At 42.3% G+C, this 27,512-nt stretch overlaps 1 protein-coding gene across 17 annotated transcripts in view; it reads left to right on the top strand.

Annotated features, from left to right (window-relative positions):
* fhod3 (formin homology 2 domain containing 3) overlaps positions 1 to 27,512 on the top strand; it is a 637,022-nt gene that overhangs the window by 574,443 nt on the left and 35,067 nt on the right. For all 17 annotated transcript variants that reach the window (XM_033016429.1, XM_033016409.1, XM_033016394.1 and 14 more), the window contains 4 exons: positions 2,255 to 2,413; positions 9,914 to 10,096; positions 11,674 to 11,793; positions 20,907 to 21,068. In XM_033016429.1, the coding sequence (XP_032872320.1) occupies positions 2,255 to 2,413; positions 9,914 to 10,096; positions 11,674 to 11,793; positions 20,907 to 21,068 (624 nt within the window). The remainder of the gene's footprint in view (positions 1 to 2,254; positions 2,414 to 9,913; positions 10,097 to 11,673; positions 11,794 to 20,906; positions 21,069 to 27,512) is intronic.

Here is a 27,512-nt window from a genome sequence, read left to right as displayed (position 1 = left end):
CTCATTCCACCAAGGCTGCAGCTACATCGGCAGCTATGCAGTTGGATGTACCAATGGACCAAATCCTCAAGACAGCAGGATGGTCAGGGGAAAAAACATTCCAACTATTTTATCATAAACCAGTCATTAAACCTGGAACATTTGCAGAAACAATTTTAAGTTCTGTAATTTAATTTACCCCATAAATAGGAGCTATAATTTGGTGTTAATAAATTTTCATGGATTTCAATGTCGGATTCATGTCTAAATTATGTTGACACAATTCCTCCCACAGTCATTAAGGCAGATGTGATGCATGGACTCGTTTCCACGGCATGAAATCACAGAGCTTTGAAATCTTCACGTAGTCACTCACGTGACTCCGAAGTAAAATAGTAAGATTAAACGAGAACTTACCAGTTCGAAGTTTGATCGTTATTTTATGAGGAGTACGTTGAGGGAATACGTGCCCTCCGCTCCCACCCACGATCATATACTCAACTGGTATTTCTTCTCTAATCTTACTATGTCCAGTCATTACAGTTATCTTTGATTTCACACCACTGCTTTGAAGAATGACACGCATGCGTCCTGGCGGGGTTCTTCACGTATTCCCTCAACGTACTCCTCATAAAATAACGATCAAACTTCGAACTGGTAAGTTCTCGTTTAATCTTACTATTCTTTATCTGAAGGATCACACCTTATAAGCTGAAACTTATGTTGCCAGGACTCTGGGGGGCCTGGGCTATAGGGAGAGGTTGGGCAATATATGTCTTTGTTCCTTGGAATGTAGGAAGCTAAGGGGTGATCTTACAGAAGGTGTACAAAATCATGAGAGGAATAGCTCGGGTAAATGCATGGAGTCATGGAGTCAGTCTTCCAGTGTGGAAACAGGCCCTTCGGCCCAACTTGCCCACTCCGGCCATCAAGTCCCAGCCTGCCCGCATTTGGTCCATATCCTTCCAAACCTGTCCTATCCATGTATAGGACAAACCTGTCCTAGTCTTTTGCACAGAGAAGGGGAATTGAGAACAAGAGGACATGGGTTGAAGATGAGGGGGGGGATTAATGGGAACTGGAGGGAAGGTGCCAATGCAAAATGTCACCTGTCCGTTCCCTCCGCTGTTACTGCAACACGTTGAGTTTTGTAAGATTCCAGCATCTGCAATTCCTTGTGTCTCCATTGATGTTTATTATGTTGAGAAGCATTTGAATTCTCCATAGGTTAAATGGCATGTTTAAATAACATTGCTGGTCCACAAGTTAAAGTTTTAAACTGGGCAAGGTCAACTTTGATGGTACCGGACAGAAAGTTGATTGAAGTAATTTGTTTCCAGGCAAAAAGATTTACAGAAAGTGGGGTAGTTTTAAAAGTGTGTTGACAATAGCTCAGGACATGCAAGTTTGTGTGAAAGGCAAGTCAGGCTGTAAGGAATCTGTGATGATGAGAGATATTTGGGCACTGCTCAAGAAAAAGAAAATGTCGGTCAGGTATGAGCAGGCACGGAAATCGCTATTAAAACATGGATGGGACACGATTTCTTGGTGGCCGCACGCGCGCATGCGCACACACACGCGAGGCTTCGGCCGTGGGGCCTGTGGATGGTAACATCGGGAGCTGACCTGGTTGGTGACCGACTCTGAACTCCAGCAACAGCAGCTTCGTCCGCCCGAATCGTGGGGCTTGAATCGGCCCCTTCGTGGGGCCTTTCATGGGCCGGCGGGGGCTTCAACATCAGGAGCCTCGATCGATGCAGCAGTTTGATTTTAATCCGCACCGGGCGCTGAAATGTCCCGCGAACGGGGCAATTCAGCCCTTAGAAAGCGTCTGATAAAATCTGGATTACAAAACATGGGGGGGATTGTCTCCCACCTCTCAAAGCATGGGGGTGACGTGTTCCACCCCTCCTCCAGGATTTCCGCCCATAAGTATGGGCAGCTGGATCCATCTGAAATTCCCATCTGGAGCGCCTGGGAGTGTGGTCTTGTGGTTCTATACATTTTAATTTACTCAACATTGTATCTCTTGATACTCTCGATATCCCAGAAACTCCCAACAAGGTAAATATTGCCCTTAATGTTGACCCTTTCTGTTGAGTTATCACATGGAAGAAAGAGGAAAGAGATATTTTCCTTTACTTTGGCACCTCAGGTATGATGTGGTGGGTTCTGAACCTGTAGTCAATATTGTTTCAGTACTCGCTATAAGCTTATTCATTATGTGCACATATATTAAATTCTATGTTGGATAATTCCAATATTCTTATCTCAGAAAACTGTTGCAGATGGGAAGAGACAGGAAGTGATTGTGTTAGACTCAAAGAGGAGTAATGCCATTAACATTGGAATGACCGTATTACCTCCTCCAAGAACAATCAAGACTGCAATTCTTAACTTTGATGAATATGCCTTGAACAAAGAAGGAATAGAGGTAAGAATGTGTATGTTAATTCAACTGTACGTTTCTATCCCATAAATTAATAAATTTATGCAATAAATTAATAAATTTAAATAATTGACACATTGGGTCAATCTAATAAGGTACATTACAGTTTTATGTGAAATGACACGGTTACCTTTTAAACCATATGGTGTAATACCATGGTTACAATAAAGCTAGTGTAAAACCCTGTGACAAATTGGAGAATCTGTGGAATTCTCAGCCACAGAAGGCAGTGGAGGCCAATTCACTGGATGTTTTCAAGAGAGTCAGGTATAGCTGTTGGGGCTAATGGAATCAAGGGATATGGAGAAAAAGCAGGAAAGGGGTACAGATCTTGGATGATCAGCCATCATCATATTGAATGGCGATGCTGGCTCGAAAGGCTGAATAGCCTACTCCTGCACCTATTTTCTATGTTTCTAAACAGGGACTTAATTTCTACCACATTCTCCACACTTCAGTGTTGCTACATATTAGGGGAAAAGTTCAAAGCTGTAGATATCCAGGTCGAATCTCGATAAAACTTCAAAGCTGTAGATAACCAGGTAGAATCCAATGCCATTATTGAACGCAGATGCAGGTGGAATTATCTGTGTGTTTCACCACCTGGCGACAATGTAGACGTAACTTTCATATGAAGAAAGACTGGATAGACTCGGCTTGTACTCGCTAGAATTTAGAAGATTGGGGGGGGATCTTATAGAAACTTACAAAATTCTTAAGGGGTTGGACAGGCTAGATGCAGGAAGATTGTTCCCGATGTTGGAGAACTCCAGAACAAGGGGTCACGGTTTAAGGATAAAGGGGAAATCTTTTAGGACTGAGATGAGAAAAACATTTTTCACACAGAGAGTGGTGAATCTCTGGAATTCTCTGCCACAGAAGGTAGTTGAGGCCAGTTCATTGGCTATATTTAAGAGGGAGTTAGATGTGGCCCTTGTGGCTAAAGTGATCAGGGGGTAAGGAGAGAAGGCAGGTACGGGATACTGAGTTGGATGATCAGCCATGATCATATTGAATGGCGGTGCAGGCTCGAAGGGCCAAATGGCCTACTCCTGCACCTATTTTCTATGTTTCTATGATTCACCAGACGCACAGCAGTAGTTCACACAGTTAGCTCAGCTTCATCTTCTCAAGGGCCATCAGCAAAGAGCAATAGATGTTGACCTTGCCAGCGATACCCACATCTTACTAATGGCCAGAACTATACTGTGTTCAATTTAGCAATATAATGCATAGAGAGGAAGAGGAACATTTTGGCCTTCTAATACCAAACATCAGCATTGTTTCACCAATGTCCAATATTCCATTATTATTATTATTGAAGTGCACAAGGAAAGTTGGCTACGGTGGGAATGTAAGAAATACTGGTGGAGGAGGTGAGTGCTGAGGGATGCTGTTTATGTTCTAATGTAGGCAGGAGTCTTGGCTTTTATTTGCTGTTTTTGGCATTTTGGACTTGACTGCAAATCTAAGTGTGAATCACAGTATAATTGATCAAGATGCTTTCCCCCTCTAACCATAATTCATCAAGTTAACTTCTGACAGTCACAGCTCCATTTTGTGCTGAAAGAGGCATCTTCAAGTTGAGATGCTAATTTTCCGGTCCTTTCACCTTATCTCGAACAGCAGTGGCAGTCCGTAGGAGGAAAATAAATCTTTGTGTAAGACGGCAGCTGGGTTTGCCTGGAAAAATTCTCTCAGCGAGAATTCTGTGGTTAGCTGCTTAGTTTATTGTCAAAAGGGATCAGACAAACACCAATTATATTTAGCTGTAAGTCTCACAAACTAACAACTTAGTTAAGTGTTTCACGTTTTCCCACAGTCAAAGCGAGAAAGAAATAAGGGGGGGTTTTGTGCCCATCCCAACTCTAATCCATTTGGTTCCATAATGCTGATGTCTGATCTTAATGTCATAGAGTTATATGGCATGAAAGTAGGCCCTTCAGCCCACTGAGTCTAGCACTTATTTGCATCAATCCTCTTTTTATTCTCCCCACATTCCCACCAACTCCCCTAAGATTTTATCACCCACCCACGAGAGGCAATTTGGTACCACCGTTTAATCCACCAACCTGCTAATCACTGGGATGTGGAAACCAGAGTACCGGCTTGTACTCCAGAGAGTCGGCTTGCACTCGCTAGAATTTAGAAGATTGAGGGGGGATCTTATAGAAACTTACAAAATTCTTAAGGGGTTGGACAGGCTAGATGCAGGAAGATTGTTCCCGATGTTGGGGAAGTCCAGAATAAGGAGTCATAGTTTAAGGATAAGGGGGAAATCTTTTAGGACCGAGATGAGAAAAACATTTTTCACACAGAGAGTGGTGAATCTCTGGAATTCTCTGCCACAGAAGGTAATTGAGGCCACAGTTCATTGGCTATATTTAAGAGGGAGTTAGATGTGGCCCTTGTGGCTAAAGGGATCAGGGGGTATGGGGAGAAGGCAGGCACAGGATACTGAGTTGGATGATCAGCCATGATCATATTGAATGGCAGTGCAGGCTCGAAGGGCCGAATGGCCTACTCCTGCATCTATTTTCTATGCTTCTATGTTTCTACCAGAGGTCAGGATTAAACCTGGTCGCTTGAGCCTGTGAAGTAGCACCTCTACTAGCTGTGCCATTCTATCGCACCAATATTTAATTAGTCGATGGTGACAATCAGCAAGAAAAGATGATCTTTTTTTAAATTTTAAAAGTGATTGTGAGTTTAACAGTTAGCAAACAAAATCAATCATAGGACTAACTTTCCTCTGTACTGCAGGCTGTCTTGTAAAGCAGTTTATAAAGAACGGATTTATTATTTTGTTACTCCTGCTACACAGGAGCAAGATTCCAAGGGAAGCATACTTCACAAAGTGAATGTGCTTTGATCCCCTCTGCCTTAAGGTAGACCATTTTGCCCAGGCAACAGATTTCCACATCCATAGAACCCTTCCTCCTTCCTTTGCCAGTTTAAATGTGTAAATATAAACACAGAAACATAGAAAATAGGTGCAGGAGGAGACCGTTCGGCCCTTCGAGCCAGCACCACCATTCATTGTGATCATGGCTGATCGTCCCCTATCAATAATCCGTGCCTGCCTTCTCCCCACATCCCTTGACTCCACTAGCCCCTAGAGCTCCATCTAACTCTCTCTTAAATCCATCCAGTGACTTGGCCTCCACTGCCCTCTGTGGCAGGGAATTCCATAAATTCTCAACTCTCTGGGTGAAATTTTTTTTTCTCACCTCAGTCTTAAATGACCTCCCCTTTATTCTAAGACTGTGGCCCCTGGTTCTGGACTCGCCCAACATCGGGAACATTTTTCCTGCATCTAGCTTGTCCAGTCCTTTTATAATTTTATATGTTTCTATAAGAACCCCCTCATCCTTCTAAACTCCAGTGAATACAAGGCTAGTCTTTTCAATCTTTCCTCATATGACAGTCCCGCCATTCTAGGGATCAATCTCGTGAACCTACGCTGCACTGCTTCAATCACAAGTATGTCCTTCCTCAAATTAGGAGACCAAAACTGTACACAATACTCCAGATTTGGTCTCACCATCTCTCATACAACTGGAAATACATTGAAACTGTGTAATCCTGTAGGATATAATCTTGTTCATTTCGTTCCAATTCCCCTTGACTGTCCAAACAGATTTTATAAAGAGCCTTCTAAAAAGAGCAAAGTTGAGATCTATTCATCGAATCATACAGTGTGGAAACAGTCCCTTTAGCACAACCTGCCCACACCAACCAACAAGCCCCATCTACACGAGACCCTCCTAACTATGTTTGACCGATATCCCTATAAACCTATCCGATCCATGTACCTGTCTGAATATTTCTTAAACCTTATGATAGTACCTGCCAACCAGTCACGTGATGTATTCGTTGTACTAAGTCACCACCTTAATGGGATTCTTGGTCAGCATGGACAGGTTGGGCCAAAAGTCCTGAATGACTCTATCAACAGGTTGCAATTGTTTCTAACATTACCCCTTTAATATACCATCCAAGAAAAACTAAAATACTTACGAAAGATTTTTAGGAATGTTCTTAACTGTTAGAAACAAAACAAAAAGAAAATCACAACAGATGCTGGAAATCAAAAACAGATGCTAGATCACTGGAAACACATGCCCTGTGAGTCAGCATCTGTGGATAAAGAAACATCGTTAATACCTATGAGGTATCTCCTTCCTCGAACTCTTGATTAGTATATCTGGGAAATGGGCTACAGGAAATCAGCGTGGAGTTCCACTGTTAACTCCTCCATTTCAAGACCTACCCATGTGATATTTGTTAATGGGTTTTCATCTTGGTAATATACTTTCACTCTCATCCCTTACTCTCACCCATGTTTTGATGATTGACAGAGTTGGTGAAATAAGCAAGTTGGAGAGGCTGGGCAAGGGAAAAGGGCTACGTGGAGAGGAAATACTTTAAAATATTATAGAAAACATTAAATTTAAAAATATAGAAGAGCAATTGAAAATGAAAAACTTCTCTTTGGTCCATTCAGATGTTATTCAGTAATTTTGCTTTAATCTTTCATTCTGCATTGAACTGACTTGAAGTTTAGATGTCCAGTACCAATTATCACATGGGATGGGACACATCACTGATCAATCCAAGTCCTGTGGAGCTCAAATCCATGTGTCGGAAGGAACTGAAGATGCTGGTTTACACCAAAGATGGACACTAAATCCTGGATTAACTCAGCAGGACAGGCAGCATCTCTGGAGAGAAGGAGTGGGTGACGTTTCAGATCGAGACTGAGGGGTCTCAACCCGAAACATAACCCATTACTTCTCTCCAAAGATGCTGCCTGTCCCTCTGAGTTACTCCAGCTTGTTGTGTCCATCTTAGAGCTCAAAATCATTCGGGTTTCCCATCCATTCACCAGCATAAAGATCGCAAGGAAATTAAAGCAAGTGCAGTGGAATTAATGTTTCCATTTCCTGAAGGGCTTTACTCTTCTGTATTACAAAAATGTAAAACTTCCACTTGTACAAAATCTTGTGCAGCTTCGGGGATGATTCAAAGTAGTTTACAACTGAAGTGACATTTTTATTGTGGGAAATGCAGCAGCCAATTTTCAGCCAATCATTTTTTTTGATAAATGAGCACGAGGAGACTGGGGGACAAATTTGGTTGGAACTCAGTGGGAAGGCTGCTGCTTTTAGACGTCGTATCGTGGAAACCTCTTAGGCAGTCCCTCCAGATTGAAGATGATCTGTTTCCATGAGGGGCCTGTAGACTCTGCCGCAGGTGGGACATATGCGATTTGATATTGTGAATAGATTGTGTAGACTGTAGCGCATGCCTTTCAGTGATTCCACTAGACGTCAGTGTATGCTGCAATTTCCCTAATGATCTTTTACATTAATGGGCGGCATGGTGGTGCATCAGTCGAGTTGCTGCCTTACAGCACCAGGGACCCTGGTTCGATCCTCACTATGGGTGCTGTCTGTACGGAGTTTGTACATTTTCCCCCTAACCATGTGGGTTTTCGCTGAGATCTTCAGTTTCCTCCCACACTCCACAGACGTACAGGTTTGTAGGTTAAATGGCTTGGTAAATGTAAATTATCCCTAGTGTGTGTAGGATAGTGCTAGTGCACAGGGATCACTGTTCGGTGCTGACTCGGTGGGCCGAAGGGCTTGTTTCCTAAACTAGATCTCTAAACTAAACTAAAATTAAAATACGCTCAAGAGGCAGTTTAATTTTTCAGCCAAATAATGGCAACTGCCTTGATACTGCAAAAGACCATCAACTTGAATTAGATGGATAAAATTTGAGATTAGATTTGAACCCTCAGCAGTGGGAAAAGACTGATAAAGGGAATATTGTAACTGGGAAAAGGCCACTGGTACATAGAAACATAGAAAATAAGTGCAGGAGTAGGCCATTCGTCCCTTCGAGCCTGCACCACCATTCAATATGATCATGGCTGATCATCCAACTCAGTATCCCGTACCTGCCTTCTCTCCATACCGCCTGATCCCTTTAGCCACAAGGGCCACATCTAACACCCTCTGAAATATAGCCAATGAACTGGCCTCAACTTGGAATCTTGCTCCTGTGTAGTAGGAGTAACAAAATAATAAATCCGTTCTTTATAAACTGCTTTACAAGACAGCCTGCAGTACAGAGGAAAGTTAGTCCTATGATTGATTTTGTTTGCTAACTGTTAAACTCACAATCACTTTTAAAATTAAAAAAAAGATCATCTTTTCTTGCTGATTGTCACCATCGACTAATTAAATATTGGGGAAATAGAATGGCACAGCTAGTAGAGGTGCTACTTCACAGGCTCGAGCGACCAGGTTTAATCATGACCTCTGGTAGAAACATAAAAGCATAGAAAATAGGTGCAGGAGTAGGCCATTCGGCCCTTCGAGCCTGCACTGCCATTCAATATGATCATGGCTGATCATCCAACTCAGTATCCTGTACCTGCCTTCTCTCCATACCCCCTGATCCCTTTAGCCACAAGGGCCACATCTAACTCCCTCTTAAATATAGCCAATGAACTGGCCTCAACTACCTTCTGTGGCAGAGAATTCCAGAGATTCACCACTCTCTGTGTGAAAAATGTTTTTCTCATCTCGGTCCTAAAGGATTTCCCCTCTATCCTTAAGCTGTGACCCCCCTTGTCCTGTACATTTGTCTCTGGGTCTGCCTGAAGCCTAACTCCCATTGTACCCTCTGATTACACTTTGAATGTTTTTTTAATTTTGTCTTTACTGTCCTGCTGAGCAGATTCTTCAAAAATTTGCATCTTAGGTGAAACCCTTATTGTTTGCATGTTACAAAATGTTAGCAGTGTAGATCGAAAGATTTTGAACTATATACTCTATTTTAAGAGGAATCAAAAGGATTCAAAGCAGGGCAGCATTTAAAATTTCAAAGCATCGCTTATTAATTTTGATAGTAACTTTCCCTCATTTTGAAATCTCAGGTTTGGATGTTCAATATAAAAATATTACTGATCACCATTTATACAAAACCTTTATATATCAGCAATATTTTCAAATATGGCATTTAAAACACAGCCACATATTAAATTTATGTTAGGTTTAGTTTTATTATTGTGGTGAAACACAACTACAAAATGTAATGAGGAGATACCAGAGTGATGAATGCAGGATTGTAGCAAAAGTTCCAGACTTTTCCAGAGTCAGAGACTTTTCCGGACAGTTCCAGATAAAAAAATCTAATGTCCGCAATAAGGTAGGTTGTAGAATTGGCATTGTACACTAGTCTATGGAGGGACCGATCAAAGGCCTTGTGATCAATCTTATATCAGGAGTTGTGAGAGATCAAACAATTAGGAGCTGAAAGTACAAACTTGCGCTGATGTACAGCAATTCATCTCTTAACCTGTATTGTTGGAGAAGCACATCAAGCGGGAAGATCACACTCAGAACGTAAAAAAAGCACCTCCCTGCAAATGTTGTCAAGTAAACGTCTGTCGTAAATCTGATTTTATTTTAGAAAATCTTGACCATGATTCCTACTGAAGAAGAAAAACAGAAGATCCAAGAGGCCCAGCTGTTGAATCCTGACATTCCCTTGGGCTCTGCAGAACAGTTTCTTCTAACCTTGTCTTCCATTAGTGAACTCTCAGCGAGACTACAGCTCTGGGCCTTCAAACTTGACCATGAAACAGTGGAGAAGGTAATTCAAACCTAGAAAAAAATGGTCTACGAATTGTGGTATTTTAAAAAAAAACCATTAATTTTACAGAGTTCAGCTGAGTATGTGAATAAATTAAGTCCACTGGAGACCTTTCTGCTTATAATGGTTGTCAGTATCAAATGTTAATGAACAATATAGGATTTAAATTTGCATGCTTCATTCATTTTTGCATGTTTGTTGATGGCCGAATATATTCATTGTGGAAGGCATATTTTACATATTGTGTTAATAATGCAACTCAAAGTAGTTTGAACATGTGTGGGCATTAGGGTACAAATGTGATTAGAGAAAATTATAAATGCTCAAAAATTAAGAACTACTGTGACAATGTTAAGTTAATAAACTGCATGGATTTGGAAAAGAGTTTTCAATCCAGATTCTTGGTCATTTAGAAACGAGGAATTGCAAAATCTCGTTTACAAAAGGAGACGCAAAATACTGGAGTAATTCAAAGGTTTCAAAGGCGTTTTATTGTCACATGTACCAAATTAAGGTACAGTGATATGTGAATTACCATACAGCCATACGGGGAAAAAATGATACAAGATCCACAAATACATAAAAGTTAACATAAACATCCACCACAGCAGGTTCCCCACATTCCTCACTGTGACGGGAAGCAAAAAAGTCCAAGCTTCTTCCTCTTTATTCTCCTGCGGTCGGGGCAGTTGAACCATCTGTCGGGGCGATCGAAGCCCCCGCGTCGGGGCGATCGAAGCTTCTGCGGCTTGGAGTTCCCGAAGTCGTTCTCTGACTAGAGACCGCGGGCTCCACGATGTAAAAGTCCACAAGCACCCACGGTTGGAGCTCAGAGGTCGATCCCTGGCAAAGGGATAGCGAGCTCCGTGATGTTAAAGTCTGCAGGCACCCGCGGTGGAGCTCTGGAAGTCGGTCTCCAGCAATGGCCGCCAACTGCTTGATGTTAGGCTGCAGTGCGGACGGAGATATGATATGTAAAAAAATCGCATCTTCCTCGAGGTAAGAGATTAGAAAAAGTTTCCCCCAACTCCCCATCCCCCACAAGCTAAAGTACACTTAAAAACATAAATTTTAACACATACTATTAAAACACAAAGAAGGAAGGGACAGACTGTTTACGCCCGGTGGTGCAATATTATCGCTGAAACTGCAATAATCAGACTGGGTTAATGGGTCAGGCAGCATCTCTGGAGAAGGTGGATAGGTGTCGTTTTGGGTAAAATCCCGATATGAAACGTCACCGATCTATCTTCTCCAGTGATGCTGCCTGTCCCATGGAGTTACTCCAGCACTTTGCGTCTTGCTTTATCATTTATCTTGGGTGTACAGCAGAACTAGTCCGGAATATTTATGGTGTGCATGCCATGAATTTTCACATCAAATGTCATTTCTCTGCCTTTTTCCAATAAGCATCCATTGTTGTTGTTGTAGTTGTTGTTGTTGGTGTGATATATGCAACTTCTTTGACTCCAGGATGTCAATGCTACATTCGCTTTATAGTGTGAGTGTAAATATATTGTTCAATAAATGGTGCACTCTGATCTTGAAGATGTGACATGCCCTTGTTCTGGTTACAGGAAGTTGCAGAGCCTCTACAGGATTTGAAAGAAGGAATGGACCAGTTAGAGAAAAATAAAACTTTAAGATACATCCTGGGTACATTACTGGCAATAGGGAACTTCTTAAATGCATCAAATGTGAGTCTCTACTACCAGTTTTCTCATTGCTTATGTGAAATAATTCTGCTTTTAAAATTGTGCGAGAATAGTTTTGGGATGTCCTAAACTAATGCAAGATGATTTTGTCACAGCACAAGGAGGACGTGTTCAGGCTCCTTGCTTAAGCTATGCATTGTATTCCCACTCCTCATAGACTAGATTCCTTCCCTGATTTTAAATATCTGTACAATTTCCATTGGAAGGTATTGCTTGGATTTTACTGTGAGGGATGAACAAAGCCTCAGTCAAGCTTTGAATCTGCACTTTGTACAGACTCTGTACAGAGTTTCATAATGCAGTTGTTCTTGACCAAATAGCACCACATCCGTGCAGGAGATCTGAGACCTTTGCAAACAGGAAAAGGATCTGTGCATTGTTCAATATACGAGTAGGAATGCATCTTTAAGAACTGATTGTACCATGAAGTATGACTTTTGGTACATTGTTATATTAGCCACTGCTATTAATTATAAGCTGATTGCATTCTGTAAAGATTGTTCTGTGCGTAGCTCCACCTCCAGTATTAACCTCTGTTAATGAACCACCAAAGAGCCCACAAAGACTACATGCATCCATTTGACCAGTCAGACTGAAAAATATATGGTAGATGTGCAGTACAGAGTCTTAACTAGAACATGTTAGTTGAACTTTTGAATTTGATGTCAAATCAGATCAATGCGCAAGATGAAAATTGATTCTGAGAGAGAAAGGACTGGCAGATGAGGTTCTATGCCCATTGGTCATTAACATCTGAAACAAAATCCACTTGTATCTTCATTGGCACATAAGCTGCTTGGTAACTTTTGAAATTTGTTAAAATGTATTAACCAAACACAAAGTACAGAGAACATGCACTTTAGATTTATCAGGTTACGACAACGAACGAAAATCATGATATAAAAGAGAAAGTAAGATAGTGGGACTGTTTCTATCATGCTGCAAAATAAATGTATTCAAGATTTGTTAACAAAAAATGTAAATCATTTTAAATAGATAAATAGTGATACACTATTCCCTCAAGGTAATGATGTATCTTCTATTTATCTTGCGAGCAATGAGAATTTGCAGACAAAAGAGTAATACCTGATTGTGGAAGAAATCTACCTTCAGTATATGCCCTTATGGATAGGTAATCTTTTGTCCTTGCCTTTTCATAACGGCAGACCCATATGTGGTTGACTCTTAATAGTCCACTGAAGGGCTCAATCGATCAATCAGCTCAACAGCACTCAGGGAGTAGCAATAAATGCTGGCCATGCTGGTAATGTCCACACCTAATAAACAAATCTCCTGTTCTTAATTAATCTTAAATAAAACTAGAAATAAAGAACACAGAAGGTCATTTGTGCTAAAGCAACTGGTTTAAAAAGTGGAATTCAACTAATTGTCCTCTTCTGCTCCTTGATATAACTCTGTAAAGTTTGCAATTTCAAGTTTATCTCCAATTTCCTTTTAAAAGTGACAATTTAATCTGTTTCACTATTAAGTAGCACAGTTCAGATCATAAATCACTATCGATTTTTTTTAAAGTCTCACCTTTGGTTCTTCCATCAATTATTTAAAATCTGTTTCCTAGTTACCAACTCTCCTGCCAGTGGAAACTATTTCTCCATGTTTATTTTGTCAAAGCTGATCATAATTTTAGTCACCTCTACTAAATCTCTGTTTAACCTTTGCATACCAATGGAGAGCAATCACAGTATCTCTATTCTTCCCACAAAGCCAAAGTCCCACATTCCTTCATTGTTCTCGTAAATCTCCCCTGTACCCTTGCTGAGTCCTGGACTTTCGGAGCGCAACTGTTTGGCAAGGAGGGCCAAATTGACCATTCAAAATACTATTGAGGATTATTCCCGTGAACAGGGAAGTTTCAAATTTCCTAAATGATTCCGTCGCTCCATCTGCAGCCCATTGTGGGAAGTAGTGGGAGAATACCAAATCCATCCCGTTTTTCAGCAGCTTTGCTGCAGGATGTGGGTGCTACATTACCTTATTACATATTGCCTCTGAGGGAGGAGGAGGGGCAGATTTTTTCATAACATTTCATTTTGAATTAATATACTGTAATTATATTTAATTATATTGGTTTTTTTCCCTTTTAAATTACCTAAAAAATAATATTTGTCAAGTTGGAAAATCATTAGAACACAAACATCTCAAAAAGAATGATTTTTAAACATATTAAATATAATATTAAATTTTAAATAATTCGAACATATGGGGAAAACCCCAATATATTTAAATTCGCCAACTACAGTGACTTCCTTTGTCCTTTATGCGTGTTTGCGAATGTCAGCAGCATTCACAGATGTTCAAATAGTTTGGTTTCATTGATTGACTTTAATAGGGCTTTCCTCAATACGGTGTCTTTACCACAGCATTTATAGTTGAGTTTATTGTCATATGTAGCGAGGTACGGTGAAAAGCTTTTTAGTTGCGTGCTATCCAGTCAGTGGAAATACCATACAAGCAAGCTGTCCACAGTGTACAGATACAGGATAAAGGGAATAATATTTAGGGCAAGATAAAGTCCAGTAAGGGCCGATTATAGAGAGTTTGAGGATCTCCATTGAGGTAAATGTTAGGTCAGGACTGCTCACTAGTTGCTGATAGGATGGTTCCATTGCCTGATAATGGTCTGGGCTACGTCCATAATTCTCTGCAATTTCCTGCAGTCTTGGATGGAACTTTCTACGACGCATCTGTAGAAGTTGGTGAGAGTTGTTGGGGACATGCCAAACTTTCTAAGTCTTCTAAGGAAGTAGAAGCAATGGTGTGCTTCCTTGGCCATTGCCAAAGGACTGGACTGGTGTATTGGAATGCATATTTTATAAAGGTTGCTATTAACCATGTTGGGACAGTCTCCCTTCAGAATGTGTTGCAGGTAAATGCAGCAATGGGAGTAATGAGTGTGGATGACTCGTATAACCATATAACCATATCACAATTACAGCACGGAAACAGGCCATCACGGCCCTTCAAGTCCGTGCCGAACACTTATTTTCCCCTCATTGCTCACCAAAATGTGCACGGGACCTATGTGATGCAAGCGAGATTTAGATTTTGGCAAAAATACAAAGACCGCAATTAAACCAAGTGTTCTAGCTGCAACCTAACCTAATAGTGGATTAGCATTACTTATTCTGTATTCTGGGCTACTATTTACTTAGCAAAGGAAATCTTAACACTTTGTCTTGACATTAATCTCAGAAATCAAGATTTTAAATAAGTGCTTAAATCTTTTACAGAGTGTAATATAAAAACGAGAACACTTACATTTTATGTAATAGAAACTAAAATATAATCCTTTTATTGTAAAATAACGAAACAAATGTTATTTTATGATCAATTGGATTTAGTAAAAACTCTGTTGCTCTTCAGAAAACTAAGTTCAAGATTTTGAGCTGTTTTATTGCAGCAAGGAAATTCAGCATCTGGCCTAGTTTGCAGCTACAGATCACTGATTTCTGAAGATTTTGTTGGAGAAGTCCGAAGAACACAATTCCCCGTGGAGGAGCTGGGAACTGATCTCAGCAGCTTCTGGATTTCTGTATTTAGCTCCATGTACATATGCCAGAAGTTACCGTTGTATTTTGCAATGTTGAAGTAGCAAATGCTTCCCATCTTTAAAGTCTCCAAATCTAAGCCTCAGAAAATAACAAATAAACATAAGATGTGCAGGAAGGAACTGCAGACGTTGATTTAAACCGTAGATAGACACAAAAAGCTGAAGTAACTCAGCGGATCAGGCTGAAGGGTCTCAACCCGAAACGTCACCTTTTCCATTTTCTCCAGAGAAGCTGTCTGACCCGCTGAGTTACTCCAAATAAACATAAGATGCTGGTTATCTGAAAAATAAACAGAAAATGCTGGAAACACACACAAGTCAAGATGCTGTAGTAAGAGACACAGAGTTAAAACTTCAGTTGAAGACCTTTCATCCCAACTCAATCTAGGCCCATGATAGATAACAATGAAAGGTTAAGATTAGATTCCAGCAGTTGAAATACTAACTTTTCCAAATATTTAAATACCTATTTAAAACCTTGATTTATTGGATTAATGTCAAGACATATTAGTAAGGTACTTTTGGCTTTGAAAAACATTTTGTTGGGTTGCAGAGAGAAGCACTTAGCTAAGGTACCCCTGGTTTTGTAAAAATCTTCTGTAGAATTGGGATAACAACCAGAGAGAAATACTTAACTAAGGAACTATAATATATTACATGAGCAACTCACTGTCCAAGGCAATGTTTCTGGCCACTAAGTATAATGTCATTTAAAAACACTTAGCAAATCAAACGACGTCTGTGGAGCGAGAAACTTTGGAGGTGAACATTTCAGGTATACAACATTTTTCCAGAACTGCAATACATGGTAGATTTAATATTTGTAATTAATAATTAACTATGGGGCCCAAAGAAATGGTCAGAAAATAAATTAGGTCTATGTTTAAGAAATGTTTAGGAAGGATTAAATGAGATGAAGATTGATTGTGCAAGTGAAATAGGTGGTAATGGAAATGTGTAAAACTAAAAGTGCAAATGGGAGTGTGTAAAGATAGAAGTGCAAATGATTACGGGTGATTCGGATAGTTGGAGAAAACATGCAAAATCTAGCAAAACAGGCAGAGTTTTAGTGGCCCAGTACTGCGCAGGGGCGGAAAACCTGGGGGGGGGGGGGAGGGGGGCAGAGGGGACACGTCCCCCCCCATGTTTTGAGAGGTGGGGGATATCCCCCCCAAGTTTCTGTCATCCGGATTTTAAAATCTCCGCTCTCTGCGAGACAGTGGAGGTAGGACTGCTGATCGATTGGACGAGAGAGACGTCGGTCAGCAGGCAATGGGGGCGGGACATGATGATTCAGCGAGATCATTGGAAGAGGGAGGAGTGGGGTGGGGGGGCTGAGGATAGAGTGATTGGAGGAGGGAGATGTGGCACAGACCTGCGCCTCATCTGCAGCCAGGATCGATCCCGGCCGGGTCTCCGGCGCTGTCCCGTCCCCACCCGAGTTACCCCCCCCCCCACGGGTGACCAGAGAGGTCGGGAGTCAGACAGGCGCGGTACCCCACAGGCCCACAGCCAACGCAGAGAAGCAGCGCTAAACCCAGCTCAACTATGCCAGGTTAACCTGCCTGGATTTGCGGGAAATATGGCCAGCGCGGAGAAGCAGCGCTGGTGTCCCGTCAGTCCACTCAGGGCTTGTAGGTTAACCCGGCGAGACAGGCAGAGTTGAGCTGCATTTAGCGCTGGATTGAGCCTCCGAAGCTTCGCGCATGTGTGGGTGTGAGTGTGCGCATGTGCGCGCGGCCACCAAAAAATTCTGTCCCCCCTGTCCCCCGGTCCCCTCCATATTTTGATAGCAAGTTCCGTGCCTGGTACTGTGTACTCCATGGGTGCAGTCTACCTAATCAGGTCACGGTGAATACCTTTAGGGGAAGAGTGCATAAGGCCAGAGTTACGCATGGAAGTGGAATGATGAAATGAGATCAAAGCCACCGTGTTGTATTCCTCAAGTAGATAAATTACTTGAGAAGATAACTGGATGATGGAGGATTGGAATAGGTTAACATCAAGAAAGAATTCCGTGAGACACAGAATGAGGGAAAGGAAGGTTGTGTTTTAAATGGGTTCCCAGTGGACCTGGCAGAAATTGTCATCGATAAACCTTCAATGCAGAGCCTGTGGGTGAAAGGTGAGTGAGATGTAATGGTGTTCATATTAATATTAATGTTGGGAAGGTGAAGGGGAAACCGCAAACCAAGTCTTTAGAGCTCAGTGAAAGGAATCTTAAACAGAATGGGAAAATATACTGAACTGTTAAGGGCCTGACCCACGAGCATGCGACAAGTGCGACCTAAAGGGCCGTGGTCCCACCAGCATGCGCCTGCATGCGGCAAACGTGACCAAACCAGAAGCGGGAGCCGCGCGGACGTCGAGTGAGTGACACCGCGTTGCCGCGCAGAATTTTTAAACACGGTCAGTTTTTCGGAGCCCCGCGCGATGTCGGGGACCAGCTCCGCACAACTCCATACGGCTCTGGCGATTGAAGTGGGACCGGCCCCGCGTAGCCGAACGGCTCATGCGACCACGTTAGGTCGCGCTTGCCGCATGCAGGCGCATGCTGGTGGGACAGGCCCTTTAGGTCGCACTTGCCGCATGGAGTCGCATGCTCGTGGGACAGGCCCTTTAATTAATATGCATGCCAAATATCAATGGATAGGTGATATTTTGGGTTGGAAGCTATCTAAGTGGAATATGAGGTTCCTCCAGTTTGCGTGTGGCCTTGGTTCTGACCTTAATATCTTGTCCATTGTCAAAGTGAGGCCACCCACAACTGGGGGAACAGCATCTTATATTCTGCTTGTTCAGGTTACAACCCAAAGGTATGAACATTAAACTCTCCATTATTAGATAACTAACCAACCCACCCCCCCCCCCACTTCCTGTTTCCTCCCTCTCCCCAGTGCTCCATCTGGACGAGCACCTATTTCTCCCCTCCCTCTCCCTTCCCATCTACTGTACATTCTTTCTTCTAACTCCACAATTCAATCCTCTTGTATCTCACCTTTACTTTTCATCTCTGGCTCTTGTCTGACAATCTGCCTATCAAAGCCCCCTCACCTGTATCCATTTTCTATTTGCCAGGTTTTAGCCTGCCCCACCTCTCTTCCAGCCTTCTTCCCAGCTCCGCACAATCAGTTTGAAGAGGGATCCTGGCCTGAAACGTGGCAGATCCATGTTCTCCTGAGATGCTGCCTGACCCACTGAATTACGCTAGCACTTTGTGTCACCACTTGTTGACTGTAACTTTGATGAGACTGGACAGTTTTATATGAAGCTGCTAAACAAAAGGCTGTCAAAATGTCTAATTCCAAGTTTTAAAAAACAGTCGTGTCTGAGATACGAAAATCAGTCGTGTCTGAGATAAGAAAAGACAGAGATCTGCCGATAAATAGTGACATAGATCTGACACAATGCAGAATGCAATGGGCTTCAGTCTTTTGGTTCATTTTGTAATTAACTTCTCCAACAAGCAGGAGGTATAACTAAATGCAACAGCAACTAGTAATTACTCCTTTCTTATTTTATGAAGGTTTCATGTTGGCCCATGATCTAAGAGGAGATCATGTGGAGATATTAGGAACCTGGTCAGATTTGGCATCTTCCACTGCAAATATTTTGCTGTGGTCAGGAGGTCACAAATGTTTAATTGACATATCCACCAGAAACGGAACAATGAAATTCTTTAATCTTGCAGCTTTACAGGCCCTTTAATCTTGCAGCTTTACAGGCATATTTACACAACACAACAAATAAATATACAGTAATACATTATCTGCAATAATGAGTAACCGGACCAGAATAGTGCAAACCAAAGTACATGCTGATTTACTCCAGCATTTATGGCTGTACACAGTGCAACCTATGCAAATTCCATAGAAGTTTGTTGCTGAAGAAGGGTTGTAGTTAGGGTCGTACATGGTGGTTCACAATTTTGATGGGAAGAAGCTGAAGGTAATAGTGTTCAGGCTCTTGTACTTCTCTCGTGATGGTAGGTAGTATGGGCCAAAAGCAGGCAGGTGGGACTACTGCAGTTGGGACATTTGGTCAGTGTGGGCAAGTTGGGCAAAGGGCCTGTTTCAACACTGTATCACTCTATGACTATGACTCCAGCAGCGAGATGAGAGTATGGCCAGGGTGGTGTATGCCATTGATATTAGCTGCTGTCTTGAGGCTGTGCTTTCTGTAGATTCCTTTGATGGTGGGGAGGTCATTACCCGTGATGGACTGAGCAATATCCACCACTTTTTGCAAAGTCCCTCCTCCTTCGGCGGTCGAGTTTCCAAATTAGGCCATGAAGGATCCTGTCAGTGTATTCTCTACAGTACATCTGTAGAGGTTCACAAGAATTTTCAACGACCTTTGACAAAATATAGTGTTTAAAGGAGGGATTTTTTTCTCCAGCAATGAGCATTTATTTGCACTTGGAGTCATAGAGTTACACAGCATGGAAATAGGCCCTTAGGCCTAACTTGCCCACACCGGCCAACATGTCCCAGCTACACGAGTCCCACCTGCCTGCGTTTGCCCCGTATCCCTCTAAACCAGCCCTATCCATGTACCTGCATAAATGTTACTTGAACGTTGCAATAGTACCTGCCTCAACTACCTCCTCTGGCAGTCCGTTCCACACACCCTTTGTGTGAAAAAGTACCACTCAGATTTCAATTAAATCTTTTCCCCTTCAACTTAAACCCCTGTCCTCTGGTCCTCGATTACTTCACAAACCGTAACTCCCTCTACCCCTCCCTCACCCAACTCATTGTCTTTTCTTCTGTCTGTTTTTCGAAGCAAATGTGAAGGATACAGATTTATATTTGTAGTAAGCACATTACTTAAATCCAATAGAGGTTGACTGATTATCCAGTAAGGCATTTTTGGGTTCATGGCAGCCTGATTGTGATCCTTTGCATTGCTGGATTTCTGCCAAACTTCTATTTGGACTCACTAGATGGCGGTGAGCTGGAACAGGACCATGAGGGATATATCTTCTCTGTTGTATAATTCAAGTTCAAGTTCAAGTTCAAGTGAGCTTATTGTCATGTGTCCCTGATAGGACAATGAAATTCTTGCTTTGCTTCAGCACACAGAACATAGTAGGCATAGACTACAAAACAGATCAGTGTGTCCATATACCATAATATAAATATATACACACATAAACAAATAAACTGATAAAGTGCAAATAGCAGATAATGTCCGAGCTTTGTCCGAGCCAGGTTTAACAGAAGATAGTCTTTGGTGGCAAACACCCACATCACAGCTCATACTTTATTTTGTATTAATTTTATTTAAAAACCCTTGTCAGGAATGCTATGAGTGAGATCAACGTTGATTCCAAACCACATCTTCATCAGCTCAATTAGGACTGCACTCTTGCACCACTTGCAGCAGAACCTCCTGAATGTTCGCATGGTCTCAGGCACAATTATCAGCTGCAAGGTTCTGTTTTTGGAAGCAAAAGAATGTTTTCTTAAAGCGTTTGATATATTTTTGTGGATTAAGCATTTTTCTCCCCTTTTTCTTGTAGGCTAAAGGGTTCGAGCTGGGGTACTTGGAGAAAGTTCCAGAGGTGAAGGACACGGTACATAAGCAATCTCTTCTCCATCACATTGCAACCATCGTGGTGGAAAAATTTCCGGATAGTTCCGACCTGTACTCTGAGATTGGGGCCATCACAAGGTCAGCCAAGGTATGTCAACAAAATATAAAAAGAATTCCATCTGTCTATTATCCAGATGGTGCAGCAGTATTTTCCAGCCAGAGCAGAAGGTAACAAAATATTCTCAATACTTGAGAAATTTTCAAGTTGAGCAGGTTGGGGTATTTTGGAAGCTCAGGAATCAACCAACTTCATCAAGGATTTCATTTGGTAATGTTGCTGGAAAGCTCGGACGTCAATATTTTTTTTAGATTGTGGAGAATATGAAGACTTTATACACTAGTCCAAAAAATGTAGAAGGCTGTGGAATCCAGCCTGGAGGTTATGCAATAATATCATAAAAACTGCTCTTCCTATGATGCTCCCAGTGCAGCAGAGAATACAATGCCAGCATCATTAAAAATCAGAGTAAATGTAGGCCAGCCACATGGATGCTCCAACCTGCTCCTCATTTGAGTGTGCTTATGATTGACCTTCCCAAGCAAAGACCTTGCAATGCCGTTGAGTCCGATTTTCGGCTTTATCCCTTGTATTTGCTTCTCAGGATTGTGATCCGTCTGAGCAACAAGAAATAACAAGTATCGAGCAAAAAAATTAGTTCTCAAACAACATTCATCAAACTATTCTTGAAGAAAATACGGCAGTCAATTTGTGCAGCGAATTCCAGTAAATTTTAATCAAGTATAGAATCAAGGCTACTGAACCTAAACCCTATGCGTAGCCAGAGCTCCCACAGACTCCTTTTCTAGCTTGCATCACTAAATGATGAGATCCCATAAGCAACAATGTGAATATAAGATTTCTTCCCCAGGCGACATAGTTACATGGATGGAAAGGTCTTGGAGAGATGTGAGGCAAATGTAGGTAGAGGGACTGGTTCAGCTTGGCAAATTGGTTGGCATGTATGAGTTGGATGTTTGTTGCTGAGTGACTCTAAAGGATAAATAAGTACCATGGATACTCGGGAAAAACTAGTTTTGTCTTCATGTGGACCACTGGATCTATTGTGCCCGCAGACAGGGTGCCTGGTTGATATTAGATCTGAAAGATGACGACCGTGGATGCTGCAACTCCCTCTCCTTCTTAGTACTCTACTGAAATGTCATATAACCATATAACCATATAACAATTACAGCACGGAAACAGGCCATCTCGGCCCTTCTAGTCCGTGCCGAACAATTACTCTCACCTAGTCCCATCTACCTGCACACAGACCATAACCCTCCATTCCTTTGCCGTCCATATACCAATCCAATTTATTTTTAAATGATAAAAACAAACCTGCCTCCACCACTTCCACTGGAAGCTCATTCCACACAGCTACCACTCTCTGAGTAAAGAAGTTCCCCCTCATGTTGCCCCTAAACTTTTGTCCCTTAATGCTCAAATCATGTTCTCTTGTTTGAATCTTCCCTACTCTTAATGGAAAAAGCTTATCCACGTCAACTCTGTCTATCTCATATACATAGGTTTCGGTGGTAGGGTTTGAAACTACAGTTTTCTGCTGAATGAGTAGCCTTTGAGTGTTGGCTGAAGAGGTAAAAGGATTTGCTGAGTGTTAAAAAATCAACATTATGTTTGGCTTACCTTCCAACATGAAAATAATATAACAAGGCTGGCATCTTGGACCATCCGAAGGTAGCTTCCAGCATACTAACAACTTGGTATTAGGTACCTAACATGTCACGCTGCCTTGGTAAGGCCAGCAGTATAATCATGAATTATGCCACACCCTGGCCACTCCCTCTTCTCCCCTCTCACATCAGGCAAAAGGTATGGAAGTGTGAAAACGTACACCTACAGATTCAGGGACAGTTTCTTCCCAGCTGTTATCAGGCAACTGAACCATCTGGTCACAGTTTGAGGATAAAGGGGAAATCCTTTAGGACCGAGATAAGAAACACATTTTTCACACAGAGAGTGGTGAATCTCTGGAACTCTCTGCCACAGAAGGTAGTTGAGGCCAATTCATTGGCTATATTTAAGAGCGAGTTAGATGTGGCCCTTGTGACTAAAGGGATCAGGGGGTATGGAGAGAAGGCAGGTACAGGATACTGAGTTGGATGATCAGCCATGATCATATTGAATGGCGGTGCAGGCTCGAAGGGCCGGATGGCCTACTCCTGCACCTATTTTCTATGTTTCTATGTTTCTATCCCACTGCAACTAGAGAGCAGTCCTGAACACCAATCAACCTCATTAGTGACCCTTGGACTATCTTTGATCGGACTTTACTGACTTTATCGTGTATTAAACGATATTCCCTTATCTGTACACTGTGAATGGATTGATGGTAATCATGTATAGTCTTTCTGCTGACTGGTTAGCACGCAACAAAAGCGTTTCACTGGACCTCAGTACATGTGACAATAAACTAAGCTAAACTAAACTATTGTTAATTTACACTTCACACTACCAGACTCTCCTTTTGCTTTGCTTTGATTCAGCTCCTCTCTCCCTGGCATTGGAACCATCTCATGCATTGTTTAAACAAAAAACAGATTGGAAAAGTGCAAATGAATGTTAAAGCTGCGTGCAACCTTCAAGAGTAAAGTTTAATTTTCCTCGACAATGAGATCATTTCTCTAAAACTTGGCATGCTAATTTCTGTTTTTTTTTTAAAGTCACATATTTAATTTATTTGCATCTCTCAGAAAGACCTTGCCATAAAGCCAAAGAAATGACAGTAATGTGTTAACAGGGTACAACGCTGTATAATCTTTCAACTGCCAGACAGCCTGGTGTGGATTGCTTTAATTACCATGCAGTATAAAGTATGACTCACTAACCCAAATTCATTCCTGTGTTTAAATGTTCAAAGTGACCTTGAGCCAGTCTTCCAATATTGCATTTCATTTTAAGATGGGAGGCAAATGACAATATCACAAAGCATTTTTTTTCAGCTCTTGCTGTTCAGCTGCACAGAGGGAATGTCCACTCCCTCACTCCATTCATTTCCCCATATCCTTAACGAACCCAGGCAAATATAAAACTGCATGACCAGCAGCGAGTGAATCTGCTGACCTAATCAACCGAGGTCTAGCCAGTAGTGGCAGCAGGATGTTTTACAATGCTGTTGTCAGCCACGTAAAGGACAGGTTTACAGTCCAGTGGTCTGTTGGGATCTGTGCCCCTGCAAGCCTGTTCCTCACTGAATTAACGATCTTCGCCATGAATCAAACATGCCAAACCATTGGGAACTGACGTTTGTCAAATTAAGTGCTCCATTGAGTATTGGAGCATCTTGGGAACCCTGAGGTCCTTTAAATCTGTAAATGTTAAATATTTTACTAACTGAAAATAAGTCTGATAAAAAAAATGGTGTTAATTGCCTTGTTTAATGTTAAATGCATCAAATGGTTTCAACTTTTCAATGTGGTTTACCGCTGATATAATCGTGACCTTGAACATTTTAAGGGAATATATCCTCTTCTCCATGTTACACATAAATGCTGGTTGAAGCTCATACATGTATGAGTGTAAATTCCATGCATTGGACCATTTCCCCTTAAAATGCCAGCTGGTAACAGCATGGTTGAGGCTTAGTAATAGCTTTATTTTAGTCTAACCATCAATGCAATTAAAATTGGCCCAGGCAAGTTTCTTTAAATTTGGATAGTGCCCAGTGCACTCCAGAAATTGAAGATGTTCTACATTTTAACCAGCTCTGTCTAAGTACCCCATTAAGATCCTTTGTCTCATACGGTTTCTTCTTTTACTTCATGTTTTTTTTCCTTGCACAGTTGAAATGTAGGTCTGCGGAAATGATGAATGGATCATTCTGCAACTATACTCAGTTTCTACACAGGGCATACGAAGGTGCTGTTTGTCACATTTTGGAGGTTTATAAGCAAGCATTCTTAGTATAATAGAATGAATGTGTGCATAGCTATCGACCAGTGGCACTAACGCCGGTGGTGATGAAGTGCTTTGAGAGGTTGATCATGGAGCAAATCAACTCCTACCTGGACCCACTGCAGTTCGCTTACCGCCACAACAGATCATGTGGATGCGATCTCGCTGGCCCTCCACTCCACTCTGGACTACTTGGACAACAAAAACTCATATGTCAGGCTGTTACTCATCGATTACAGCTTGGCATTTAACACAATCATCCCCTCCAAGCTGGTTACCAAACTCGCAGAACTGGGTCTCTGTGCATCCCTCTGCAATTGGATCCTCGACTTCCTCATTCACAGACCACAGTCTGTTTGGATTGGTGGAAATGTGTCAGCCTAGATAACAATCAGCACGGGAGCACCTCAAGGCCGCGTGCTCAGCCCCCTGCTGTACTCACTCTATACTCATGACTGTGTAGGCAGTCACATTCCGAACTCCATCATCAAGTTCGCTGACGACACCACTGTGGTGGGACGTATCACTGATGGGGATGAGTCAGAGTATAGAAGAGAGATCGAGCAACTGTCCATATGGTGCCAGCACAATAACCTGGCCCTCAACACCAGCAAAACCAAGGAACTGATTGTGGACTTTGGAAGGAGTAGGATGGGAACCAACAGCCCCATTTATATCAATGGGTCGATGGTTGAAAGGGTCAAGAGCTTCAAATTCCTGGGCGTGCACATCACTGAAGATCTTTCCTGGTCCAAGAACGCTAATGCAATTATCAGAAAGCACATCAGCGTCTCTACTTCCTGAGAAGATTACGGAGAGTCGGTTTGTCAAGGAGGACTCTCTCTAACTTCTACAGGTGCACAGTAGAGAGCATGCTGACCGGTTGCATCGTGGCTTGGTTCGGCAACTTGAGCACCCTGGAAAGGAAAAGACTACAAAAAATAGTAAACACTGCCCAGTCCATCATCGGCTCTGACCTTCCTTCCATCGAGGGGATTTATCGCAGTCGCTGCCTCAAATGGCTGGCATTATCATCAAAGACCCACAACATCCTGGCCACACACTCATCTCCCTGCTACCTTCAGGTAGAAGGTACAGGAGCCTGAAGACTGCAACAACCAGGTTCAGGAATAGCTACTTCCCCACAGCCATCAGGCTATTAAACCTGGATCGGACAAAACTTTGATTATTGATAACCAATTATCTGTTATTTGCACTTTATCATTTTATTTATTCATGTGTGTATATATTTATATTATGGTATATGGACACACATCTGTTTTGTAGTAAATGCCTACTATGTTCTGTGTGCTGAAGCAAAGCAAGAATTTCATTGTCCTATACAGGGACACGTGACAATAAAATCACTTGAACTTGAACTTGTGCACATGACAAGTGCAGACATGAATTTGTTTGGTTCCTGGGTTCTTGTTTCAACAATGGTCATGAATGATCTCATTGTAACTTCAGCTCAGTATTACCTCCTACTCCCATCCCAGAATTTAAAAAAAAAAGTTTCATCCTTTTGCTTATCAAGAATCTTTCAGCTTGGACTGGTACGAAGGTAGGAAAGGTTTGGAGGGATATGTACTGAATGCGGGCAAATGGGACTGTCTTCGATGGGGCATCTTGATCAGCATAGACAAATTGGGCCTGTTTCTGTGTTTTATGACAATAACCTCTGCCTCCACAGAATCCACATTCATCGTCTTTTAAAGAGAAGACGATGAACATACTCCTTCGCTCTATTCAAAGAAACACTTAGCTCCAGCTTACCACACTGACTAAAGGGCCTGTCCCACGAGCATGCGACTCCATGCGGCAAGCGCGACCTAACGTGGTCGCTTGAGCCGTACGGCCTCGCGGGGCCAGTCCCACTTCGATCGCCGGAGCCGTATGGAGTTGTGCGGAGCTGGTCCCGACATCGCGCGGGGCTTCAAAAAACTGACAGTGTTCAAAAATTCCGCGTGGCAACGGCCTGCCGGCCCGCAGCCGCCTCGACGCCGTACGCACCGCCTCGACGAGCATACGCGGCATCTCGACGCCAGACGCAGCATCTTGACGCCGTACGTCACGCGCGAACTTCCCGCGGACTTCGCTCGAACTTCATGTCACTCACTCAACCGCCACGCGGTCCCCGCTTCCGGTTTGATCGCGCTTGCCGCATGCAGTCACATGCTGGTGGGACCGGCCCTTTAATATGTTGGTCCTGTCCACTGCATGCATAGTACTCCTAGCTTTTGTGATAGAGATGAAAATAACAAGCGTAGTATGCTAAATATCCTTATGGACAGCAAACGAGAAGAAAACTGCCTTATTTCGTACAAATCAAAATCCTTGAATAAAAAATAAACATTTCTCCATTCCAGCGAGCCATGCTTCGGTGCAGAGCTGATCTTCCAGGTCATTCATGAATTATTTTTTTTCCGCTGCTGCCACTGTCATGCCACTACATTTCTACAGCAGAGAAATAGGCCCTTCGACCCAACCTGTCCATGCCGACCAAGATGCCCCATCTGAGCTAGTCCTGTCTGCATTTGACTTGTATTCCTTCTGAACCTTTCTTATCAATTCGTCATTAGATTATTTTAATCCTTGTAATTAAAGTAAGCTATGGTG

The sequence above is a fragment of the Amblyraja radiata genome, chromosome 2 (genome assembly GCF_010909765.2).
Source record: "Amblyraja radiata isolate CabotCenter1 chromosome 2, sAmbRad1.1.pri, whole genome shotgun sequence".
Taxonomy (NCBI): Eukaryota; Metazoa; Chordata; class Chondrichthyes; order Rajiformes; family Rajidae; genus Amblyraja; species Amblyraja radiata.
This window is presented reverse-complemented; position numbering and strand designations above follow the sequence as displayed.